The 19838-nt window shown below is 44.8% G+C and overlaps 1 protein-coding gene across 2 annotated transcripts; it reads right to left on the bottom strand.

Moving 5' to 3' along the window:
• Window positions 1-2304: 2304 nt before the first annotated feature.
• On the bottom strand, window positions 2305-19628 carry LOC119861412 (DNA-directed RNA polymerases I and III subunit RPAC2-like). Of its 2 annotated transcripts, none has more exons than XM_038416529.2 (5): window positions 19475-19628; window positions 6130-6227; window positions 5198-5274; window positions 4051-4133; window positions 2305-2494 (listed from the first exon to the last, which is right to left on the bottom strand). In XM_038416529.2, the coding sequence occupies exons 1-5, from the start codon at window positions 19511-19513 to the stop codon at window positions 2447-2449; spliced, it is 345 nt and encodes a 114-aa protein (XP_038272457.1). In that variant the 5' UTR covers window positions 19514-19628; the 3' UTR covers window positions 2305-2446. The 2 variants fall into 2 exon arrangements, with proteins under 2 accessions (XP_038272457.1, XP_043347603.1); XM_043491668.1 differs by lacking the exon at window positions 19475-19628 and adding an exon at window positions 12309-12327.
• Window positions 19629-19838: the final 210 nt, after the last annotated feature.

The raw sequence follows: 19838 nt of genomic DNA, 5'->3' as shown, positions 1-19838 counted from the left end.
TGTAGAGACCAAAACTGGGGTCAAAAAAGAATTAGACAAGTTCATGGAGAATAGATCCATCAATGGCTATTAGCCAAGATGGTGTGATGAAGTGGGATTTTCTTAATGTTTTCCATAAATACTGTGTGTACATCAGTTTCCCCTGTGTACTGTATCACACAAATATCTAGGTGGTGGGACAAGGTGTGTGATTGTTGCAGAGACCCCTACAGAGCAGGTAACTGCCATCTGACTGCCTGTGCTCAGACAATGGCTTACATTCTGTGTCCTGGAAACTGATGGCCAGGGCCCATCCTCTGAGAGGAGCCAGGCGGAGGTGTTGGAGAACAAAGCAAGAGGTGGAGGCCAGGTGACCAGTTTGCCTGGGAAAGAGAAAAAGGCAGCCGGGCGTGACTGAGGGTGGGCAGCTTGAAGCTAGTCAGTCTCCTAGTTTGGGACTGAGAGGGGAGAGCCCAGGGCTCTGGATCCCCCCACGATGGACTTTGCTGAATGTTCCTGCTTTCTGTGCTAAGAATGTTCTATGCTGAATTCCAGAGAACTAATAAACCTTCTGTTTTACCTTGTTGGCTGAGAGTCACTGCTGACTGTGTGGTTCAGGTGCATGGCCCCTTTGGGGGGCTTATAAGGCTTCTCCAGGTGTCCTATTCAGGTGGACTCACTGCAGGGAACTCACAATGTGAACAGGGCTGCTGAATGCTCCAAGGTCAGACCCAAGGAGGCTTGCCCTAGTGAGTGTGTGGCCTGAGGGGTTGTTGCACTACAAAAGGGTCCTGTATGAAATTCGTTCAGAGATGTCCCAGAGTACTGAGCTGCAAATCCATGACAGATGGGCAGGGACACAACCCCCTTGGCCTGGTTGTCCCTAAACCTCTGCCTGCCAGAAGCTGGGAGTAGACGACAGAGGAGGGATCGCTTGACAATTGCCCTGTTCTCTTCATTCCCTCCTTCATTCCCTGGCAGTGGCCTCTGTCAGAATACAGGATAGTGGGCTATCATGGACCATTAGTCTGACCCAGTACAGCCGTGCACGTTATGTTCTTATCTAGCTCTTATCATTGGTAGATCTCAAAGCACTTTCCAAAGGACGTCAGCATTATCACCCCCATTTTACAGTTAGGTAAACTGAGGCATGGAACGGGGAAGGGACTTGGCCAAGGTCACCCAGCAGGCAAGTGGCAGGATAAAACCCAGGTCTGCTGAGTCACACTCCAGTGTGCTCTCCCCTAGGCCACACTGCCTTTAGGGGCAAAGGATGTTAACTCTCATGGGGGATGAGACAGAGACTGGAAGCCAGGCTCCTGGAGGGTAAAAGAAAGATCAGACTCTTCTGTTTTAAAATACATGGAGCTTGATTCTTCTCACCTTTAGCGTAGGTGAAAATAAGGATTTCAAACAGTACAAAGGAGATTGGAGTCAGGCAGACAGACTGGTAAATGTTCAGTCTCCATATGGATCCTCAAAAAGAAAAGGAGTACTGGTGGCACCTTAGAGACTAACAAATTTATTAGAGCATAAGCTTTCGTGAGCTACAGCTCGGATCCTGTTACTGATCTGGGATCCAAACTGAATTGATTTATTGTAAAGGAATCATATCTGTTCTCCTTGTACATTATACATAATTTATACTGCTCAGGATAAGCCACACCCCAAGTGAAGCCTAATGATACGTTCTCTGCTGTTGTAGCGAACGAGCAGAGTGCCCGTTTGATAATTAAACAAATGGGATCATGATAAACCCACAACCACTGGTGGTGGATTTTCCTTGTGCACTAAGAGCTCAATCAAGGGAATTGGACACAAAACCCCCTTTGCTTTCTGAACCGCTGCTTTTTAAAAAACACGCACATGCTCACAAGAAAGGCGCAAACAGACACAAGGAGCGTGGGAACTGCACATTCATTGAACAGATGAAATCTTAATGCTGTTATTACTCTGGTCTTTGCAGTTACCCTTCCAACGCTACGAAATCATATTCAGTTTCTCCCAAGGGGTGGATAAAGGGTTAGGTGAAAGTCATCAAGGCACCCCAAAAATGGAAGAAGTGTGGAAATGTAAGAAGTTTGGAGAAAAGGGATGAAAGCTGAAAAATTATCATCAGATTTCAAACACTGCAGGAGGTTGGAGGTGCTTTGATCGGGGGGAATTTGTGCAGACTCAGATCTTGAAGTGAATTTGAGGCTGTGGAGATTTCTAAGGGTGAGAATGAAAGTGTGGTGGGGATTGCCGACCTGAGAAAATTTTGGGAAACCCCTTTCTTTTTCTGGATCCGTGGCAGGTCTGAATGGAGTGAAATGCAAGCTGGACTGAACCTTACAGCGTTTATTAGAGAAATTACACAGTCTACTTCAGATTTGTCATAAAAAAAATAAAACCTCTTTCAACAGGGGCATTAAACATAAACAAACAATATATACATGTCCATTCCATACTCCAGCAGCTGCAGGGGCTAGTTCATTTCCTCCTCTCTTTGGGCCTTGTATTCCTTTATGCTTACCTGCAAATGAGATCAAATGACCAATGTCAATGCTGTATGTTTGATTAATTAAAACACAGCCACACCCTTGTCCATGCCTGAGGAGCTTTGAGAGGCTCTCTGGTTCTGGTTCTGTCCCGGGCAGAATAAAACAAGAAAAGGGCAACATTTTAATATGGCTGAGGCTCCTGCCTGAAAAGACCGAAGGGTGGGGAGGGTAACTGATGAGTTTTAGGCAGTGATGAGCTGCCAAAAGCTGAAGAACCAGTTCCTTCATTCACTCTGGGTGTTCGGTGGCACTTCGGTGGCAGGTCCTTTCAGTTGCTCCGGGTCTTCGGCAGCACTGAAGGACCGGCCGCCGAAGTGCCGCCGAAGACCCGGGTGAGTAAAAATTAAAAAGGGATTCTCAGGGGACCCTCCCCAGCCGAGAGCTCAGGCAGGCCGGACAGGACGATCCCGCAGGCCAGATGTGGCTCGCAGGCCGGAGTTTGCCCACCCCTTTAACAACCGGTTCTAAACCGGCTTCAAAATTTAACAACCGGTTCATGCAAACCGGTGCGAACCAGCTCCAGCTCACCACTGGCTTTAAGTGCTCTGAGAAATGGTTGCGTTGCATTTCTTATCATAGTCTTGGATCACTGTAAGGGAGGTGAGGCAGCGCCCCCAGCAGTAGCCCCCAGATCAGCCTGCCTATAGACACAGATGCTTTACAGATTACAGCAGCATGTTTGAAAGAGAACAAATTCAGAGCCCATTTTTGCCCCCATTGAGGTCCCTGCCACTGCATCAGGCCCTTCCTTCAAAGAGCACAGGTCCACGTTCGTTAGGGTTGGAGGGAGCAGATTATTGATCCCAAATTTATTCTGCAGCATCCAGGTTCCATATGCACCACTCACACCCAAGCCACCCTTCACACTGGCACTCTTACGCCCCTGCCACACCAAATTGTCTCTATGATGCACTAGCTGCTCTCTACCACAAGCAGGATTACTGAGCCTCAGGTGGCTTTCCAAATCCTATCCCCCTGGTATGGTAAAAAAAGACATCTCTTCCAAGATGACGGTGTAACCCCTTAGAGGTGGAATGCAGATTTGTGCATTCTCTGCTCTTCACTTTACACTGCAGTAAAATGTAACGAACAGGGTGAAATAGCAATATTTTGCATTTACCTTGTACAGCAACTTTCATCTGAGGATCCCAAAGCACTCTACAAACACTGCTTGCTTCTCGGAACGTCCCTTTCAGAGGCAGGTGAAGTGTCATTTTAGAGATGGGGAAACCAAGTCACACAGAGGTGAAGTGACTTCCCCAAGGTCATACAGCTATTCAGTGTCAGAGCTGGTCAGAGAGCCCAAGTCTGCTGACTTCCAGTTCCACTTCTCTAACTACTACAACTGGCTGCCTCCAAATATGTGCAGATCTTGCAAGAGGAGTGAGGAGGGGATCAGTTAGATAACGGCTGCAGCCCTGGACATGTTAGTACCTCTGTCACTCAATCAGTGCAGCCAGCTATTTCTCTCCTTTGCAGACCACAGAGAGGATCCCAGAGTCATTCTACCATGAAGCAGTGACCTCACCTCAAACTTGCTGAGCACGTGCTGGCAGACATCCACCAGTTCTGTCAGTCCTTTCCGGAATGGCTCAATGGCCAGGAGCCCCCCTTCAGAAAAGGAGAAGCATTCACATAAAGTATGGCTGGCTACAGTATGGGACACAAGGCCCTTCCCCTCCTAGCCCAGCTCAGTAGTGACCAACCATTATACACCTCTTTGGTGGCTCCTGTGATAAGGTGAGGATCTTAGGCCAGCGTTCACATCATGCTCCCTCCTACTCTCATCAGCAGTCTGAGAAGAGCATACAGGGACCATGGAGGCTTGAACTGGTGTCTCAGAGACCCAAGTCCAGGCTGAGGCCCTTTGGCAGGGGGCAGCGTAAGGGAAGGTTGCCCTGCAGTTTGTGCTGTGGACAGACATAAGGCTCCGCTCTCCGGGGCCAGCAATTCAGCACTTTGCAGCACTGCTAAATACTTCAAAAAATTAAAAAGCCATCTAGCACAACTTGGCCATTTCTAGTGGCTCTGCTCTTCTACGCAACCAACACTCAAGGCCACAGGAGAGGGGACCTGTGAGCTGGGAACCAAGTTAGAGGCTCTAGCTGGATTTTTCAAACTATGCAGAGTGTCAGAGGCTGTGGGACAATTGTGAGGTAGGTATGGAAATGGAGCAGCTCATTGGTCTTGCTCTTGCAATGGCAGATGCAGTCCCAGGCATCCAGAGGGCACTCTGCTGCATAGAGCACTTGCGGTGCTATTCACCCCAGAAATTAGCAATATCTGGCCATCGAGCTGTATAACAGACTGGATCTGTTGTTTAGTGTGTAATGTAACAAGCTTTGGGTGAAGATCTAAGTCAGAGGGGGCATCAAGGAGCTAACAGGGGGTGATGCCAGGTGGGATGCCCAGTGCTGAGTGAGGCTTTGGGACCACAACTCCCAAAGCTTGCTGATTACTACAGAGGCCACGTCTGGGCTCTGCAGTGGGGGATGACAGAGACCAGTTCTATCACTGCTACTCAAGCTGCACTGATCATGGATGGTGATAGCAACTGCCCAGTAGAATGGTGGAACGAAGGACACGCGGTGGGGGGGAGGAGTTGGCAGATCCATGGCTTCAGGGCCTGACATAGCAAGGGACAGCTGTCCAAGGAAGCCCAGCTGCATTCCTACCTCTGGTCTGGATCCGGAAGTTGATTTTGCTTTCAGATGGGTGGGTGATGCTGTAACCACAAAACTCCACTTCAGAGCTACAAGGAGAGACAGAAGCAGAAAGCACAAATGGGCTCTCAAAATCAGCAGCAAGCTAACTTCAGAGACACTCATGTTTAGGGAGCCTCTGAAGCAAACAGACCTGCGCTGCGTGCTGGTCCCACATGTTTCAAAAGCAATCACTTCCCATCACCCACAGCTCCCTGAGACAGACATGCAGAGGGGAAGGTGTGCTTCTGAGGGGTGGGCCGGATCCTAAAGTGGGTGAGGTAGGGAGCAAGATAAACATCCCCTGCCTCTTCTATGTTGTGGATGGATTTTGCGGCTGCCCAGACCCAAACCCGAGACCAGTCGAGTGGTTGCCCTGGCTTTAGCAGTTGAAAGGAAGCACAGCCTAAAGGTTCCAGCACTGGTTTGCTGATGGTGATTTATCATGAGCAGCTTACAAGACTATCGCAATTTGTCCTTTAAAATTATCAAATGAAAACTCCCCTCCCTGAATACTTCTAGAGCTGGAACTCATGACAAGAAGTTCCTCATAAATATTCACTACTGGATAGTTTGGATAGAGTCATTTAGGTCATGAGATACTATTCTTTTGACTGCATGAGCATACGAATCAGTTTCCCAGTGCAAATATTTGTGTTTACAAGTTCAAAATGAGATTCTCTAATACTCACTTAAACACTGGCTGTTTCCACTCCCAGGCCTGATAGTAAACTTGTTCCCAAAGGGGCAGAGATGCAGTCAAAGTGTATTTGTTTAAAGAACCCAAGTAGGGAGATTTGTAATATTCACCCGGCTTCAGCAGTGCCAGAGGTGCTAGATCAGAAGTCAAGGGACAAGAAACATAGCCCTGAGGTGGTACCATTTATCACAGGGACTCAACTTACTTTTTCATGATCATGTAACGGAGGGAGTTGCCGAGTGTGTGGTCCTCATCATGTAACACAAATGTGACACAGTTTCCATCCGTTCCATCTGCCTGGACCTGCCAGACACAGGAAAACAAGAGGAGCACAAAAATATGGTTATATCTCCAGATGATTTAAGCTCCTCCTGAAGTAACTAAGGCCAGGCCTATACTAGAAAAATGACTCACTTCTGATGACTGGTGTCAGCAACAGATTCACCCACCCATGGTCTGACTGTAAGCATAGACCTGGACAACTAGGTTCATCATTGTTCAACTATGTTCATCATTGTGTTAGAAAACAGTGGTTGAGACTTGCCAAGAGCTTGTTTTTGGAGAAATGCCACAGCTGGAGTATGGGCCCACCACATAAATCTGGAGGGAAAAAAATATAAAGCCAGAGCCTTCCTCTTAGAACCCAGGGATTTCTCGGCTACCAGATAGATGAAGGCTAGATATACTGCATGAAAGAAAATTTAGGAATTATTATTATATATACAGTCAAAGGATTAGTATTATCCTAGGTTCTGATCCTTCCATTTCTTGCACACCCAAAGGTCCCAGCCTTCCAAGGGAATTTTGGGAGCATGAGTACAAGATTCCACCCTCAACGACCTTTAATACCAAGCCGTTCTCGGATCTCTTTCACCAGGAGTCACATTCCAGACACAACAATAACTGCCTGAGTCTGTGGAAACTGGCACCTTGAGTGTAACAAGACTGTGCTTTTTTTCACTCAAGAGACGGGGGAAATAGTCCCAGCATCTATTGCCGTTGGAGGAGTTGTAGGGATACCAGCTGGGATCCATTATGGGGAGAAAAAGGAGAATATCTAGGAATAATGGGATGAAATAAAAAGCAATAAGCAATGAGGTGAGATGGCAGGAAAAGCTTCCTAAAGGAAAAAGTTTGTTGTGAGGAGTCAGGCCAAGTCTACACTTGCAAGCGTACAGCGGCACAGCTGCACCAATACCACTGTGCCACTGTCAGAGCGCTCGTGTAGCCACGTTATGCCGACAGGAGAGACCTCTCTCATCAACAACGAGCAGCAGAAGCCACTGACTGGACTTTTAACTTTTACAGCAAGCTACATAAAAAGCTCTAGTAAAGTCAGTACAAACTGAAATTTCATACAGACAATGACTTGTTTATACTGCTCTATATACTATACACTGAAATGTAAGTACAATATTTATATTCCAATTGATAATTTTTTAATTATATGGTAGAAATGAGAAAGTAAGCAATTTTTCAGTAATAGTGTGCTGTGACACTTTTGTATTTTTATGTCTTATTTTGTAAGCAAGTAGTTTTTAAGTCATCAGCTTGGTTTTCTTTGCATTGATTTCCATGCCATATTTTGCAGAGGTTTCATCCAATCATTTCACAAGGTTGGCAAGTTTATCTTCGCTGCCTGCCAGGCCATCAATGTCATCAGCGAACCGAAGATTTGAGATTGTTCGCCCCTCAATGCTGACTGTGCATATGTGATCTTCTAGGGTATCAGTCATTATAAGTATGATGTAGATGTTGAACAGTGTGGGTGAAAGAAGGCAGCCTTGGTGCGAAACCACTCTCCTATTGTGCCATTGACGAGAACTGCACTGCTGGCCTTGGCATACAGTTGTTTAATGGTAAGAATAAGCTTGCGACCAACATTGTACTTATTCATAGTTGCCCAGGGAGCTTCATGCCATACTCTGTCAAATGCCTTCTTGAAGTCAACAAAGACATGGTAGATGTCCTGCTGGTGTTGTAAGTACTTCTCACATAGAACAAGAAGGTTGAAAATCGATTCTGTGGTAGTTGTTCCAGCACAAAAGCCAGCCTGTTCTTCAGCAATGATATTCTCTGCTTGTGGCTTCAATCTGTTCAATATGACTTTCAACATCACTTTGCTGGGATGGCTAACTAAGCTTATGGTCCAGAAATTTTGACACAATTGCAGGTTGCCTATCTTTGGCAGAGTGATGATTAGTGACTGTGTCCACATGGAGGGCCACTCACCGGTCTGCCAGATCTTGCTGCAGATCAATTGACAACATCCCAGCCGAATTGATGAAATTCGGAGGAGCACATCTATTACTATTTCTCCTCCGAATTTCATCAATTCGACTGGGATGTTGTCAATACCTGTAGCCTTTCTGTTCTTGAATGATTTCACAGCTGTCTCCACTTCTTCACTTAGAATTGGAAAGTCATCCTCCTCTGCTGAATCTGGGCTGTCTAAGCTGATGACAAAAAACGTGATGGGATCAGCTCACCTATCACTCTCAGTGGACTAGAGCTGGAGACAATGAAATAGTTCAAGTATTTGGGGGCAATCATCACTGATGAAGGATCCAAGGCAGAAATTCGGGCAAGAACTGCACAAATCACAGCAGCAGTGGCAAAGCTAAAGCCAATTTGGAGGAATAAGAACATCTTCCTAGAATCCAAACTGAAACTGCTGCATGCATTGGTCATCTCCATTTTTCTGTATGCATGCGAGACATGGACCCTGACGGAAAATATACGTAGTAGAGATGAGAAACTTCCATAAAATCCTGGGCATCTCCTACTTTGACCAGGTCACTAATGAAGAGGTCTGCAACATCATCATCCAATGTGCTGAGTCATATGAAGACCTCCTGATGACCGTGAAGAAGCGCAAGCTGAAATGGTACGGCCATGTAACAAGATCATCTGGCCTATCCAAGATCATCCTCCAAAGGGCAGTAGAGGGGAAGAGAGGAAGAGGTAGACAGAAGAAGAGATGGATTGACAACATAAAAGAGTGGACAGGAATGGACTTTGCGGAGACTCAAGCACTGACACACAATTATCAGGGATGGAGACAATTGGTTCATTGCTCATCAATGATAGTGCCCCAACGACCAATGCGGTTATGGAAGTGATGATGATGATGATGATGATGAGTTTTTAAGTGAAGTGAAACTTGGGGGTCCACAAGACAAATCAGACTCCTAAAAGGGGCACAGTTGTCTGGAAAGGTTGAGAACCACTGCTTTAGGTGAAATCCTATCCTATTGAAATGAATGTGAATTTCACCAATGACTTCAATAGGATCAAGATATCACTCCAGTAATACCACCACCTAGCTCTTATCTAGTGTTTTCATCAGCAGATCTCAAAGTGTTTTTCAAAGCAGGTCAGTATCGTTATCACCATTATATATGGGGAAACTGAGGCACAGGGCAGTGACATGACTTGTCAAAGGAGTCAGAGTGATCCAGTGGCAGAGCTGGGTCTCCCAGGTCCCCGTTCAGTGCTCTATTCACGAGACCACACTGCCTCCATGTCTGTCACGGCGATCAAGTCAGCACTACGAGTTAAAAAAACAGCAGTTCCATTTTAAAATCCTGTTTGTCAGGCATTTAGATCAGCTCTTGATATCTGGTCTTAGCTGAAAGATCTCAGGCTGGGAGAACATCTTGGTAATTCTGTGGCTAAGGCACTAGATCTGGGTTCAGTGCCAAGCTTTGCTCCAGACTCCTTGTCAGACATTGGGCAAATAATTTAACCCTCTGGGCCTCAGTTCCCTGTTGGTGATATGCTGCTTTTCCCTCCCATCCCATTGTGAACTCTTTGGGGCAGGGACTCACTCTGTGCCCACAACATTGGGGCCCTGATCTCGGTTGGGCCATCTAAGCCCTTCTTCTGCCTGTCAGACCCCACATCGGTTTCCTTCAACTTCTCAGGAAAGAGCAGGTTGAGGGGTGTGTGCAATAGGCTGATGAAGGAGGTGGTTATTTACAGGGGTGGGGTCACGAAGGGTGGTTTAAACGGTTTGTACGCCCTGAGAGAGGGGAGAGCAGGCAAGCGGGATTTTCTTCTTTAGTCTGATGCATTTTAATGGCTACCCAAGGAGTCTGGAGCTATGGAAAGGTGCTTCTGAGCCTCAATAGATACTAATGATATCAGTAAATACTTCCTTGCAGACTAGCAAAATAACAACGGGCTCTGGGAACAAACAGGAAGGAGCTGGGTCTAATGCGTGTGGGAGGGGACTGGGAGTTAGTTCACTTGAGTTTTGTTCTCAGCAATGCCACGATCTCACTGAGTGGCATAGGGGAAGTCCCTCATTTCTTGTCTTCTTACTCCCATGGAAATTTTGTCAATGACCACTGTGGGGGAAGGACTTATTCCTTAACATCTCTCTCTGCACCTCATCTTCCCCATGTGTAGAATTGGGGATGATATTTACCTACCCCACCAAAGGGTTGTGAGGCTTAATTTATTAAAGTGCTTTGAGATCCTAACATGAAAGGGGCCGTAGAAATACAAAGGGTTATAACGTTAATATAATTATTGTGCCGCATGTAATCTACAGGGATTGCTGGGGCTTTCTGGAGCCAGTCCTTGAATTCTCTAGCAGATCTTGGTAACCTTTCTCATTCTCTGAAATCACTGTCCATGTTCTTTTAAAACTCTGAGCAAATTCCTTGTAGTGTCTGTGCCTGTACAAAGATGAATGTAACTGCTGAGGGTGTTGCCATGTGATGAGAAGTGAATGGAATTGTGAACTTTCTGTAGCATTTGAGGAACTGGCTGTGGGCAGAAAGTGAAGAGATGGGGGCTTTGTATAGCTCTGGCTCCACACTTAATCTTGAGACCTTGCTCCAGTTCTGAGAGAAGAAACGGCTGGGATTGACTGGTCAAATCTGGCTACACAGAAGCTATACTTAGCCCAGGGAGAGGTCAGAGGCTCACCAGCATTCTGATGGCTGGCAGATTATTTAGATGCTCTGTTGATTTGGAAGAGAATACCAATCCCAAATCTGTCCTGTTGGAGCTTTTAGTAATTGGTATATTGGCAGGAGTCTGACAGACTATATCAGGAGGATTCTGGATCCACTGCTGTGTCATGTCTCTAGGGGCCTGATTCTGCACAGTGTGGCACACCCTCAAGGCTCAATATATCACAGGATCGGGCCCTCTATGCCCAAACACAAGCACATGTGGATTTGGATGTTATCAATAAGGCTACGATTTAGTCATGGGTATTTTTAATAAAATTCATGGACAGGTCATGGGCAAAAACAAAAATTCACAGCCTGTGACCAGTCCATGACTTGTACTATAAATACCTCTGACTAAATCTTAGTTGGGGGGCCCCCTGGAAGAGTCCTGCTCTGCGGGACCCCTGGGGGTTCTGCTGGGGGCCCCAAGAGACCATTACTCTGGGGGTGCCCCCAGGGACCGCCCCCAGACTGCTGCCAGAGGCCACTGAACTGCAGCTGCTCCTGCTGCCCTGGGATCACTGCTCAGACGGTCCCTGGGGCCAGCTGCACCAGCTGCTGCTCGGGCAGTCCCTGGGGCCAGCCACCCGGGGACACCCGAGCAGCAGCCATTGTGGCTGGCCCCAGGGCAGCTCCAGCAGCAACCAGGCTGCTGGCTGCAGGGCCACCCGAGTTGCTAGCTGCAGAGCCACTCCAGCAGCCAGTGTGGCTGTCCCTTGGGCCACCTGGCACCCGTGGTCAGCCATATTGACCACTGCAGAAGTCGCGGAGTTCACGGAAAAGAGGGCTGTGTGGCCTAGTGCAGTGCATCACAAGAGACTCACAGGGCTGACTTCTTAAAGGAGATTGAGAAGGCAACAAACCACACAGCAGACTACAGCGCATTTAGCTTTTCCATCTGTCTAGTGCACTCTGAGAAACCAGTGCACTGATCTGATGGATGACAGCCCATGCAACCACAGAGAACATGCTGTGCCAGACCAGTCTGGTTCCCAGAGACTTGATTTTTCCCTCCTTTTCGCACTTTGATACATTTCCGTAGAGATGGAAGTTTTGCCATAGATGATCAGTCCACTGGTCCTCCAGCAGTGGCTGTTATCTGATGCTTCAGAGGAAGGTAAACAGCATCCCTCCAGTAAAACACAACTTGTGTCATGCTGTATACATAGGGAGAGTTCTGACATGGCCTTGCGGTAATCAGTTTGTGCCCAGAGGCATGAAATTGGATGTCTCTATGTATTTCTAATGTGTCCATCACTGTGGTATGTAGGTGTCAAATTATCCATCCCATTTGAAAATTGTTCTCCATTATCTGACCTGAAAGCCTGATCCCCTTCCTGGTGTGGGGAATTCTACTCAGTGTAGGGAATTCTACCTGGTGTGTGCAGCAATATTTTATTTTTCTACATTTACTTGCCATTCATTTCATCCAGTGGCCCCTTGTTCTCAAATTATGGAACAACAGGAAAAGAGAAGAACTCATCTGTTTTCATGGCAGCTTTCCTAATCGGAAATACACAATCAATCAAACTGCCTCTAGATCCCCAAAGATGTTTGTAAGTGGAGTAATTATTCCAGAAAAAATTTGCTTTTATTCCGGAAGAGTATCTACACAGGGGAGTTATACTGGCATGACTATAAAAGAACAACAAGAAAAGGAGTACTTGTGGCATCTTAAAGACTAACAAATTTATTTGAGCATAGGGCTTTCGTGAGCTACAGCTCACTTCATCGGATGCATTCAGTGGATGAAGTGAGCTGTAGCTCACGAAAACTTATGCTCAAATAAATTTGTTAGTCTCTAAGGTGCCACAAGTACTCCTTTTCTTTTTGCGAATACAGACTAACACGGCTGATACTCTGAAACCTATAAAAGAACAGTTATTCTGCTAAAGCTATGCTGGTTCCCTGCATAGACAACCCCTTAGAGATGGGAAAGACCCACAAAATTATCCAGGATATCCACACCAAGGGCAGGCTGTAGACCCTGGTCCTGACAGACCATATCTCAGATATTTATTTGCCTCTCCCAGCTAAGCAATCTTAATAGCTGTAATCCCACATCATATAAAAGATCTTTCTGCTTAGAGGGGCTGTGATTTATGATTGTGAATTATTTAACCTTGTAAGTGGTACCCACATACTGCAGTGATGGCTACATTAGTGCTGCACATACAGGGACTAGATTAGCTAGACAGGGTGGTGGCTAGTTTATATTTGAGACACTGTTTTTTATTCATGTTCAATGGGCAATCAGAAGCGTCAATTTATACACAAATTGTTTTGTATGCAAGTGCAGGTGGTAACTGGTTAGGGACCATGGTGCAAGTCTGTCCCTAAATTCCCTGACATCTCTTATATCAAGCAACCCATTTCAGTCCCCTTTCTCTTTTATTGTGTATGGGTCTGTACACTATGGGACATTTCTAGATCAAAGTGTCTGGTTTGCTGTCTAGAGGCCTAATCCTTCTAGCCTTTCCCACAATGTGTCAATGGAAGTACTCATGGTTACTTATGAGGAGATCTGCATGATTGGGCATTTGGTTGGAACAATAACTGACCATATTTACATGGTTCCTTTTTAAAACAGGCAATAAATAATAGATACTACTAACAACAATCCATTTGTTTCCCCTATGCAGTCCCCTCCATTCTCAATAGCCCCTTCCCCATTGATTGGTTGGTTGGTTGCAACTGGAGACTCTGGAGGAGCTGTCCAGAGAGTAACAATTTACATCATCTTGGACTGCTGGACAAACAAGTTCCTTTCAAGCTAGTAAGTGAAAATCCAGCTATGGTGAACTGTGGTGCCATCTAGTGCATTGGCTGAGAGAGAAAAAAAGTAAAAGGGACCTGGTGAAGGAAACAAAAGACGGTGAGGTAATATCGTTTATTGGACCGACTTCTGTTGGTGAAAGATACAAGCTTTCAAGCTAACACAGAGCTCTCCATCAGGTGAAAGCCTGAAGAAGAGCTCTGTATAAGCTCAAAAGCTTATCTCTTTCACCAACAGAAGTTGGTCCAATAAAAGATATTACCTCACCCACTTTGTCTTGCTAATAACAGGACCAACATGGCTACAACAGCACTGAATCAACTGATGAAGGAAAGGCAGACATAAGAAAAAAGTTTGGGTTCATGGATAGAAAGGCCAGTCTGAAACTCACTACAGAGCTAAATAATCTTGCCAATGTGTCGGTTTAAAGGGTGGGAAATCTCTTCCAAAGAAAGATCTTGCAGCTATCAAAATGATTATCTGAGACTCCTTGGGCCTCATTCCAAAAACTCCCTTTGAAAAATAGGGCCAGTTTTAGAAAATATTTCTAGCTCCATCTAACATAGCACAGACTTTGCTGTTCATATTCCCTGTAGGACAATCTCAGTGAGATCAAAACACAGGGCAACACCATGAAATGCTTCAAGAAATTAAAGCAACAGGCACCTTCTTGGATCTCACTCTTCCGTCCATTTCTGAAAATGCCACTTTTGTCTCCTCTCAATTTCACCCTCCCTCCGCTTGTTGGCTTGGGTTTTAACTTGATACCTGTGTCATTTAGCTCCATGAAAGATATTATATAAAATAAAGTGGTGTCACATCCTGTGGTGCTGACAAGAATTAGATAGGGCTACTGATGTTTCTCTAAAGATCAGGGGTGAAATCTGAACCCAAAAACATCCTCCACCACCTTGTGACAAACACCCTAAACAGCTATGTTCCTAGGTTCGAGAATTCTCTATGCATATATCCCACACTGCTGCCTGGGGAGGAGGGAAGCCACAGAATCAGTACTTACTAAGGCTGTCGATTAATCGCAGCTAACGCACGCGATTAACTCAAAAAATTATTCATAATTAAAAAAATTAATTGTGATTAATTGCAGTTTTAATTGCACTGTTAAACAATAGAATACCAATTGAAATTTATTAAATATTTTGATTTTTGTACAATTTCAATTTCATATATATTGCAGGTTTCAGAGTAGCAGCCGTGTTAGTCTGTATTCGCAAAAAGAAAAGGAGTACTTGTGGCACCTTAAAGACTAACAAATTTATTAGAGCATAAGCTTTCGTGAGCTACAGCTCACTTCATCGGAAATGCATCCGATGAAGTGAGCTGTAGCTCACGAAAGCTTATGCTCTAATAAATTTGTTAGTCTTTAAGGTGCCACAAGTACTCCTTTTCTTTTTGCATATATATTGCAGCCAGTGTTGTAACTGAAATCCAAGTGTATATTTTTGATTATAAATATTTGAACTGTAAAAATGATAAAAAAAGAAACAATATTTTTCAATTCACCTCATACAAGTACTGTAGTGCAATCGCTATCGTGAAAATGCAACTTACAAATGTAGATTTTTTGTTACATAACTGCACTCAAAAACAAAACAATGTAAAACTTCAGAGCCTACAAGACCACTCAGTCATACTTCTTGTTCAGCCAATCGCTCAGACGAACACATCTGTTTACATTTGCAGGAGTTAATGCTGCCCGTTTCTTGTTTACAATGTCACCAGAAAGTGAGAACAGGCATTTGCTTGACACTTTTGCAGCTGGCATTGCAAGGTATTTACATACCAGATACGCTAAACAGAAATCTTAAAAGAGCAACACTTTGATGCGGAAACTACAGAACCTGAACCACTAAAAAAGAAAAACAACCTTGAGCTGGTGGCATCAGACTCAGATAATGAAAATGAACATGCATTGGTCCATACTGCTTTGGATTGTTATCGAGCAGAACCTGTCATCAGCACGGATCCATGGAATGGTGGTTGAAGCATGAAGGGACATATGAATCATTAGTGCATCTGCATGTAAATATCTTGATACGCCGGCTACAACAGTGCCATGCGAACACCCATTCCCACTTTCAGGTGACATTGTAAACAAGAAATGGGCAGCATTATCTCCTGCAAATGTAAACAAACTTGTTCATCTGAGCATTTGGCTAAACAAGAAGTAGGACTGAGTGGACTTGCAACCTCTAAAATTTTACATTGTTTTATTTTTGAATGCAGGTTTTTTTGTACATAATTCTACATTTGTAAGTTCAACTTTCATGATAAAGTGATTGCACTACAGTACTTGTATTAGGCAAATTGAAAAATACTTTTTCTTTTGTTTTTTTACAGTGCAAATACTTGTAATAAAAAAATATAAAGTGAGGACTGTACATTTTGTATTCTGTGTTGTAATTGAAATCAGTATATTTGAAAATGTAAAAAACATCCAAAATATTTAAATAAATGGTATTTTATTTTCTTTAATCACACGATTAATCACGATTTGTTTTTTTAATTGCTTGACAGCCCTAGTACTTACCCCTTCTATCTATCTCAGGCACTATACAGACCTCTCACTGCAGCATCTGAGCACTTTACAGTCTTTAATATAGTTATGCTCCTAACGCCCTGGGAAGTAGCTAACCTAACGCCTTATTGTACAGATGGGGAATTGTAGTCCAGAGAGACTAAGCAACTGGCCCAAGGTCACACAGGGAATCTATAAAAGAGCAGGGAACTGAACCTACTTCGTCCAAGTCCTAGGCTGGTGCCCTAACCACCATCCCTCCTCAGACATCCCTTAGACTTCACAGCCCACCTGCCATGTAGATGGTTCACTGGATTCAAGCTCTGAATCTCAAGAGAGGGCAAGTGAAGGGGCAAATAATGGCTGCTTGCCATACCACTACCCACCCTCAAATAAAACCTATCCAGGGCTTCACCCAGTATACAACTTCATACTGACCATATCTCTGTTCAGCCTGACCTGGTTCCCTCCCTGCTCTGTGAAACAATGAGAGTAGCAGGGGAGCTCTGGCATCACAAATCATGAAGAAGCCACACTGCCATGAAGCAGGGCTGTGGAGATGGCAGAAGGGAGTGACTTCTGTGCCAATGCCTGCTGTCTCCAGCAGCTCTCCTATAACCTATACATTCATCAGGGACCCATGGATTTTTGGAGATGGGGACCTCCTGCCGCTTTTGTGAATCCCTGATAGAAAGATTTCTTCCTCAATGTGTGATTAACCCTTGCAGGAAAACACTGAGCCCATAGTAATTCACTGCTACGCAAGGGACACAATTTTGTCTGCTAAGCAAACTAATCGCCCAGCTGTTCCACTGCTGGGCTAGACTGATTATAAAATAATATGCCATATGCCATGCAGCTGGGGTTTCACATACAACTTTCAATTCGGGCACAATATCCCATTTGTAGAGAACTCTTTAATCTAAAGTATTGGGTTATGTTCAATTGAACCCTCCCTATGAAGGCCTATGCCCCAATCCTGGTCCCAACTCCCACTGATATCAATGCCAAAACTCCCCATTCTTTTCAGTGTCATTAGATTCCTAGATTCCAAGGCCAGAAGGGACCATTGTGATCACCTAGTCTCATCTCCAGTATAACACAGGCCAGAGAACTGCACCACAATAATCCCTAGAGCAGAGCTTTCAGAAAACATCCAATCAGAATTGTCAGTGATGAAGAATCCATCACAACCCTTGGTTGTTCCAATGGTTAATTATTCTCACTGTTAAAAATGTATGCTTTATTTCCAGTCTGAAATTGTCCATTTTTGACATCCAGCCATTATATCATGCTATACCTTTCTCTGGCTAGGTCTACACAACAAACATACATCAGTGTAACTATGTCACTCAGGGTTGTGAAAACAGTATGAAGACAGCACTTTGTCAATAGGAGGGCTTCTCCTGTCGACATAGTGAGCTATTGCCTCTTACAGAGGTGGCTTAACTACACTGATGGGAGAAGCTCTCCTATCAGATAGTAGTGTCTTCACTGAAGCGCTACAGCAGCATCGGTGCAGCTGTGCTGCTTCAGCGTTTTAAGTGTAGACCTGCCCTTGGATAGATGGGAGAGCCCATTATTAAATAACCTTCTCTTCGTTAAGCTATATAGATCAAGCACCTTGTGTCTATCACTGTAAAGCAGGTTTTCTAATCCTTTAATCATTCACATGGCTCTTCTCTGAACTCCCTCCAATTTATCAACATCCTTCTTGACTCCCTTGTCTTCCAAGCCACATTGCAAATCAAGCATAAACAACACATCTGCTTATCTGCTTTGTTACCAACAGCCAATACTTAGAACTACATTATACAGAGGAGGTTTGCAGCATTAATTGTAATGGAGACTCAAGCTGAATGTGGGGAGATGAAAACTCTGAATGGGATTGGCTGAAGATCAGTAACAGGTTGGTGGTGTCTCTACTGCTCTGTACTATGCCACATCTTATCTTCTTCTGAAGGATACACTTGCTTTCTGGCCTCAGTTGCAGGGCACATTTAGGTCATTTTTAACAGAGCGCTGGGCTGTGGAGGTGAAAGGTCCTAGCAAGACCAGAAGTGTGGCCTTACACTTAAGGAGACTCAAGATCTTATTACTACTGAACATTTATATTGCAAAAAGAAAAAGAGTACTTGTGGCACCTTAGAGACTAACAAATTTATTAGAGCATAAGCTTTCGTGAGCTACAGCTCACTTCATCGGATGCATTTGGTGGAAAAAAAACAAAACGTTTTTGGACTGAAGGTAAAATAAATTTTAGTCTCTAAGGTGCCACAAGTACTCCTTTTCTTTTTGCGAATACAGACTAACACAGCTGCTACTCTGAAACCTGTCATTTATATTGCAGTAGCACTTAGCTTTGACCAAGCTAGGATCCATGGTGCGAGGTATTGTACAAATATATTGTGACTGATAATCCGGGCCCTGCTCATCAAAGGGATTTAGATACCTAATTCCCAATGGGAAATCAATGGGAGTTAGGTGCCTAAATAGCTTTGGGGATCTGTGCCTTACACACTAGAAGGTGATGAGACAACTAAGTAGGTGGGGGAAGGGGGGAAACAGCATTTCCAACTGTCTAGAATCACAAGTGTTTTTCTTAAAGCCACAGCTTGTAGATTCACGTGATTTTGTGAGAACCTATTTTCATTTTAAAAGAAAAGTCAAGTTTTCTAGTTGTCATGGCGGTAGAGAAAGCTTGAAAACATGAGCTCCAAAAAGGCTCAAAACTCAGAAAGAAAATAAAAAGAACCCACATTTACTAGATTTTAAAATCGTATGATTTTGGGGAGGAGCTTGACTCATTATGTTTGAAGGGTTGAGGGTGGCAGTACTGGGGTGTGGAGGCTGGGGGGACACACAAATAAAACAGCATTTTAGCACAGATCTGGGTGTGAGTCCCAGTTCTGCCCCCAGACTCCCTGGGGCAATCATTACCCACCCCAATGCCTCCCCAGCCCACATCTGCAGAACAGAGACAACGTGTCTTCTCTTTCTGAATCCAGGAACGTCGGTGAGCTCTCAGATATTCCAGCCACGGGAGCCAGATAAAGATCGAGATAGGCAGAAAACAGGACCACCCATGAAAGCAGTCCCAGGCTCATGGCAGCTGAGGGATTTGGGAACAGCATACCCTGTGGCCTGGGGGCTACAGAGGGGAAGCAGTGAGTCACCACATGGCTTTTCTGCCACAAGCCTGAGCCCCCCAGCCTGCCTCCCTAATGCTCTTATCATTCAGCCAGGGAGGCCTGGCCTCCCTGATACTCACCATCTCAAGCACCGGCTTCTTCTCCACCTCTTCAGCCATTGCTGCATGGGAGGAATTTCCTTCCTCCTCCGACTCTGCTAAGGGATTCTGGGAGTTGTAGTCCAACCCTAGTGAAGTGGGCAAACAAGGAAGATTTTGGTGTGCTCTGCAATCACTTTCCCGGCATTGCAAAGTTGGAGTCTCTCTATATTTGTTGTGTTTCTTAAAACCCGCACCTCCTGGGGTCCCGTGATTGCCTGGGATTTCAGCTTTCAGTGTTTTTAAGTAAGTTTCTAGCCTTCTGTTGAAGAGAAAAGATTGGAAATGTGACCTGAGTGTTACCTAAAGGTTCAAAACCCAGTAATGTGGTAATAAAAATAAGTCA

Source organism: Dermochelys coriacea, chromosome 9, assembly GCF_009764565.3.
Source record: "Dermochelys coriacea isolate rDerCor1 chromosome 9, rDerCor1.pri.v4, whole genome shotgun sequence".
NCBI lineage: Eukaryota > Metazoa > Chordata > Testudines > Dermochelyidae > Dermochelys > Dermochelys coriacea.
The sequence above is the reverse complement of the archived record's forward strand: the minus strand, read 5'-3'. Positions and strand labels throughout refer to the sequence as shown.

Excerpts from the sequence above, each read along its gene's own strand:
- LOC119861412 (XM_038416529.2), bottom strand. The coding sequence starts at position 19,513 with ATGGCTGAAGAGGTGGAGAAGAAGCCGGTGCTTGAGATG. Across the intron at positions 6,228-19,474 it reads AGAAGCCGGTGCTTGAGATG|GTCCAGGCAGATGGAACGGA; the intron begins GTGAGTATCAGG and ends TGTGTCTGGCAG. Across the intron at positions 5,275-6,129 it reads CGTTACATGATCATGAAAAA|CTCTGAAGTGGAGTTTTGTG; the intron begins GTAAGTTGAGTC and ends CTCTCCTTGTAG.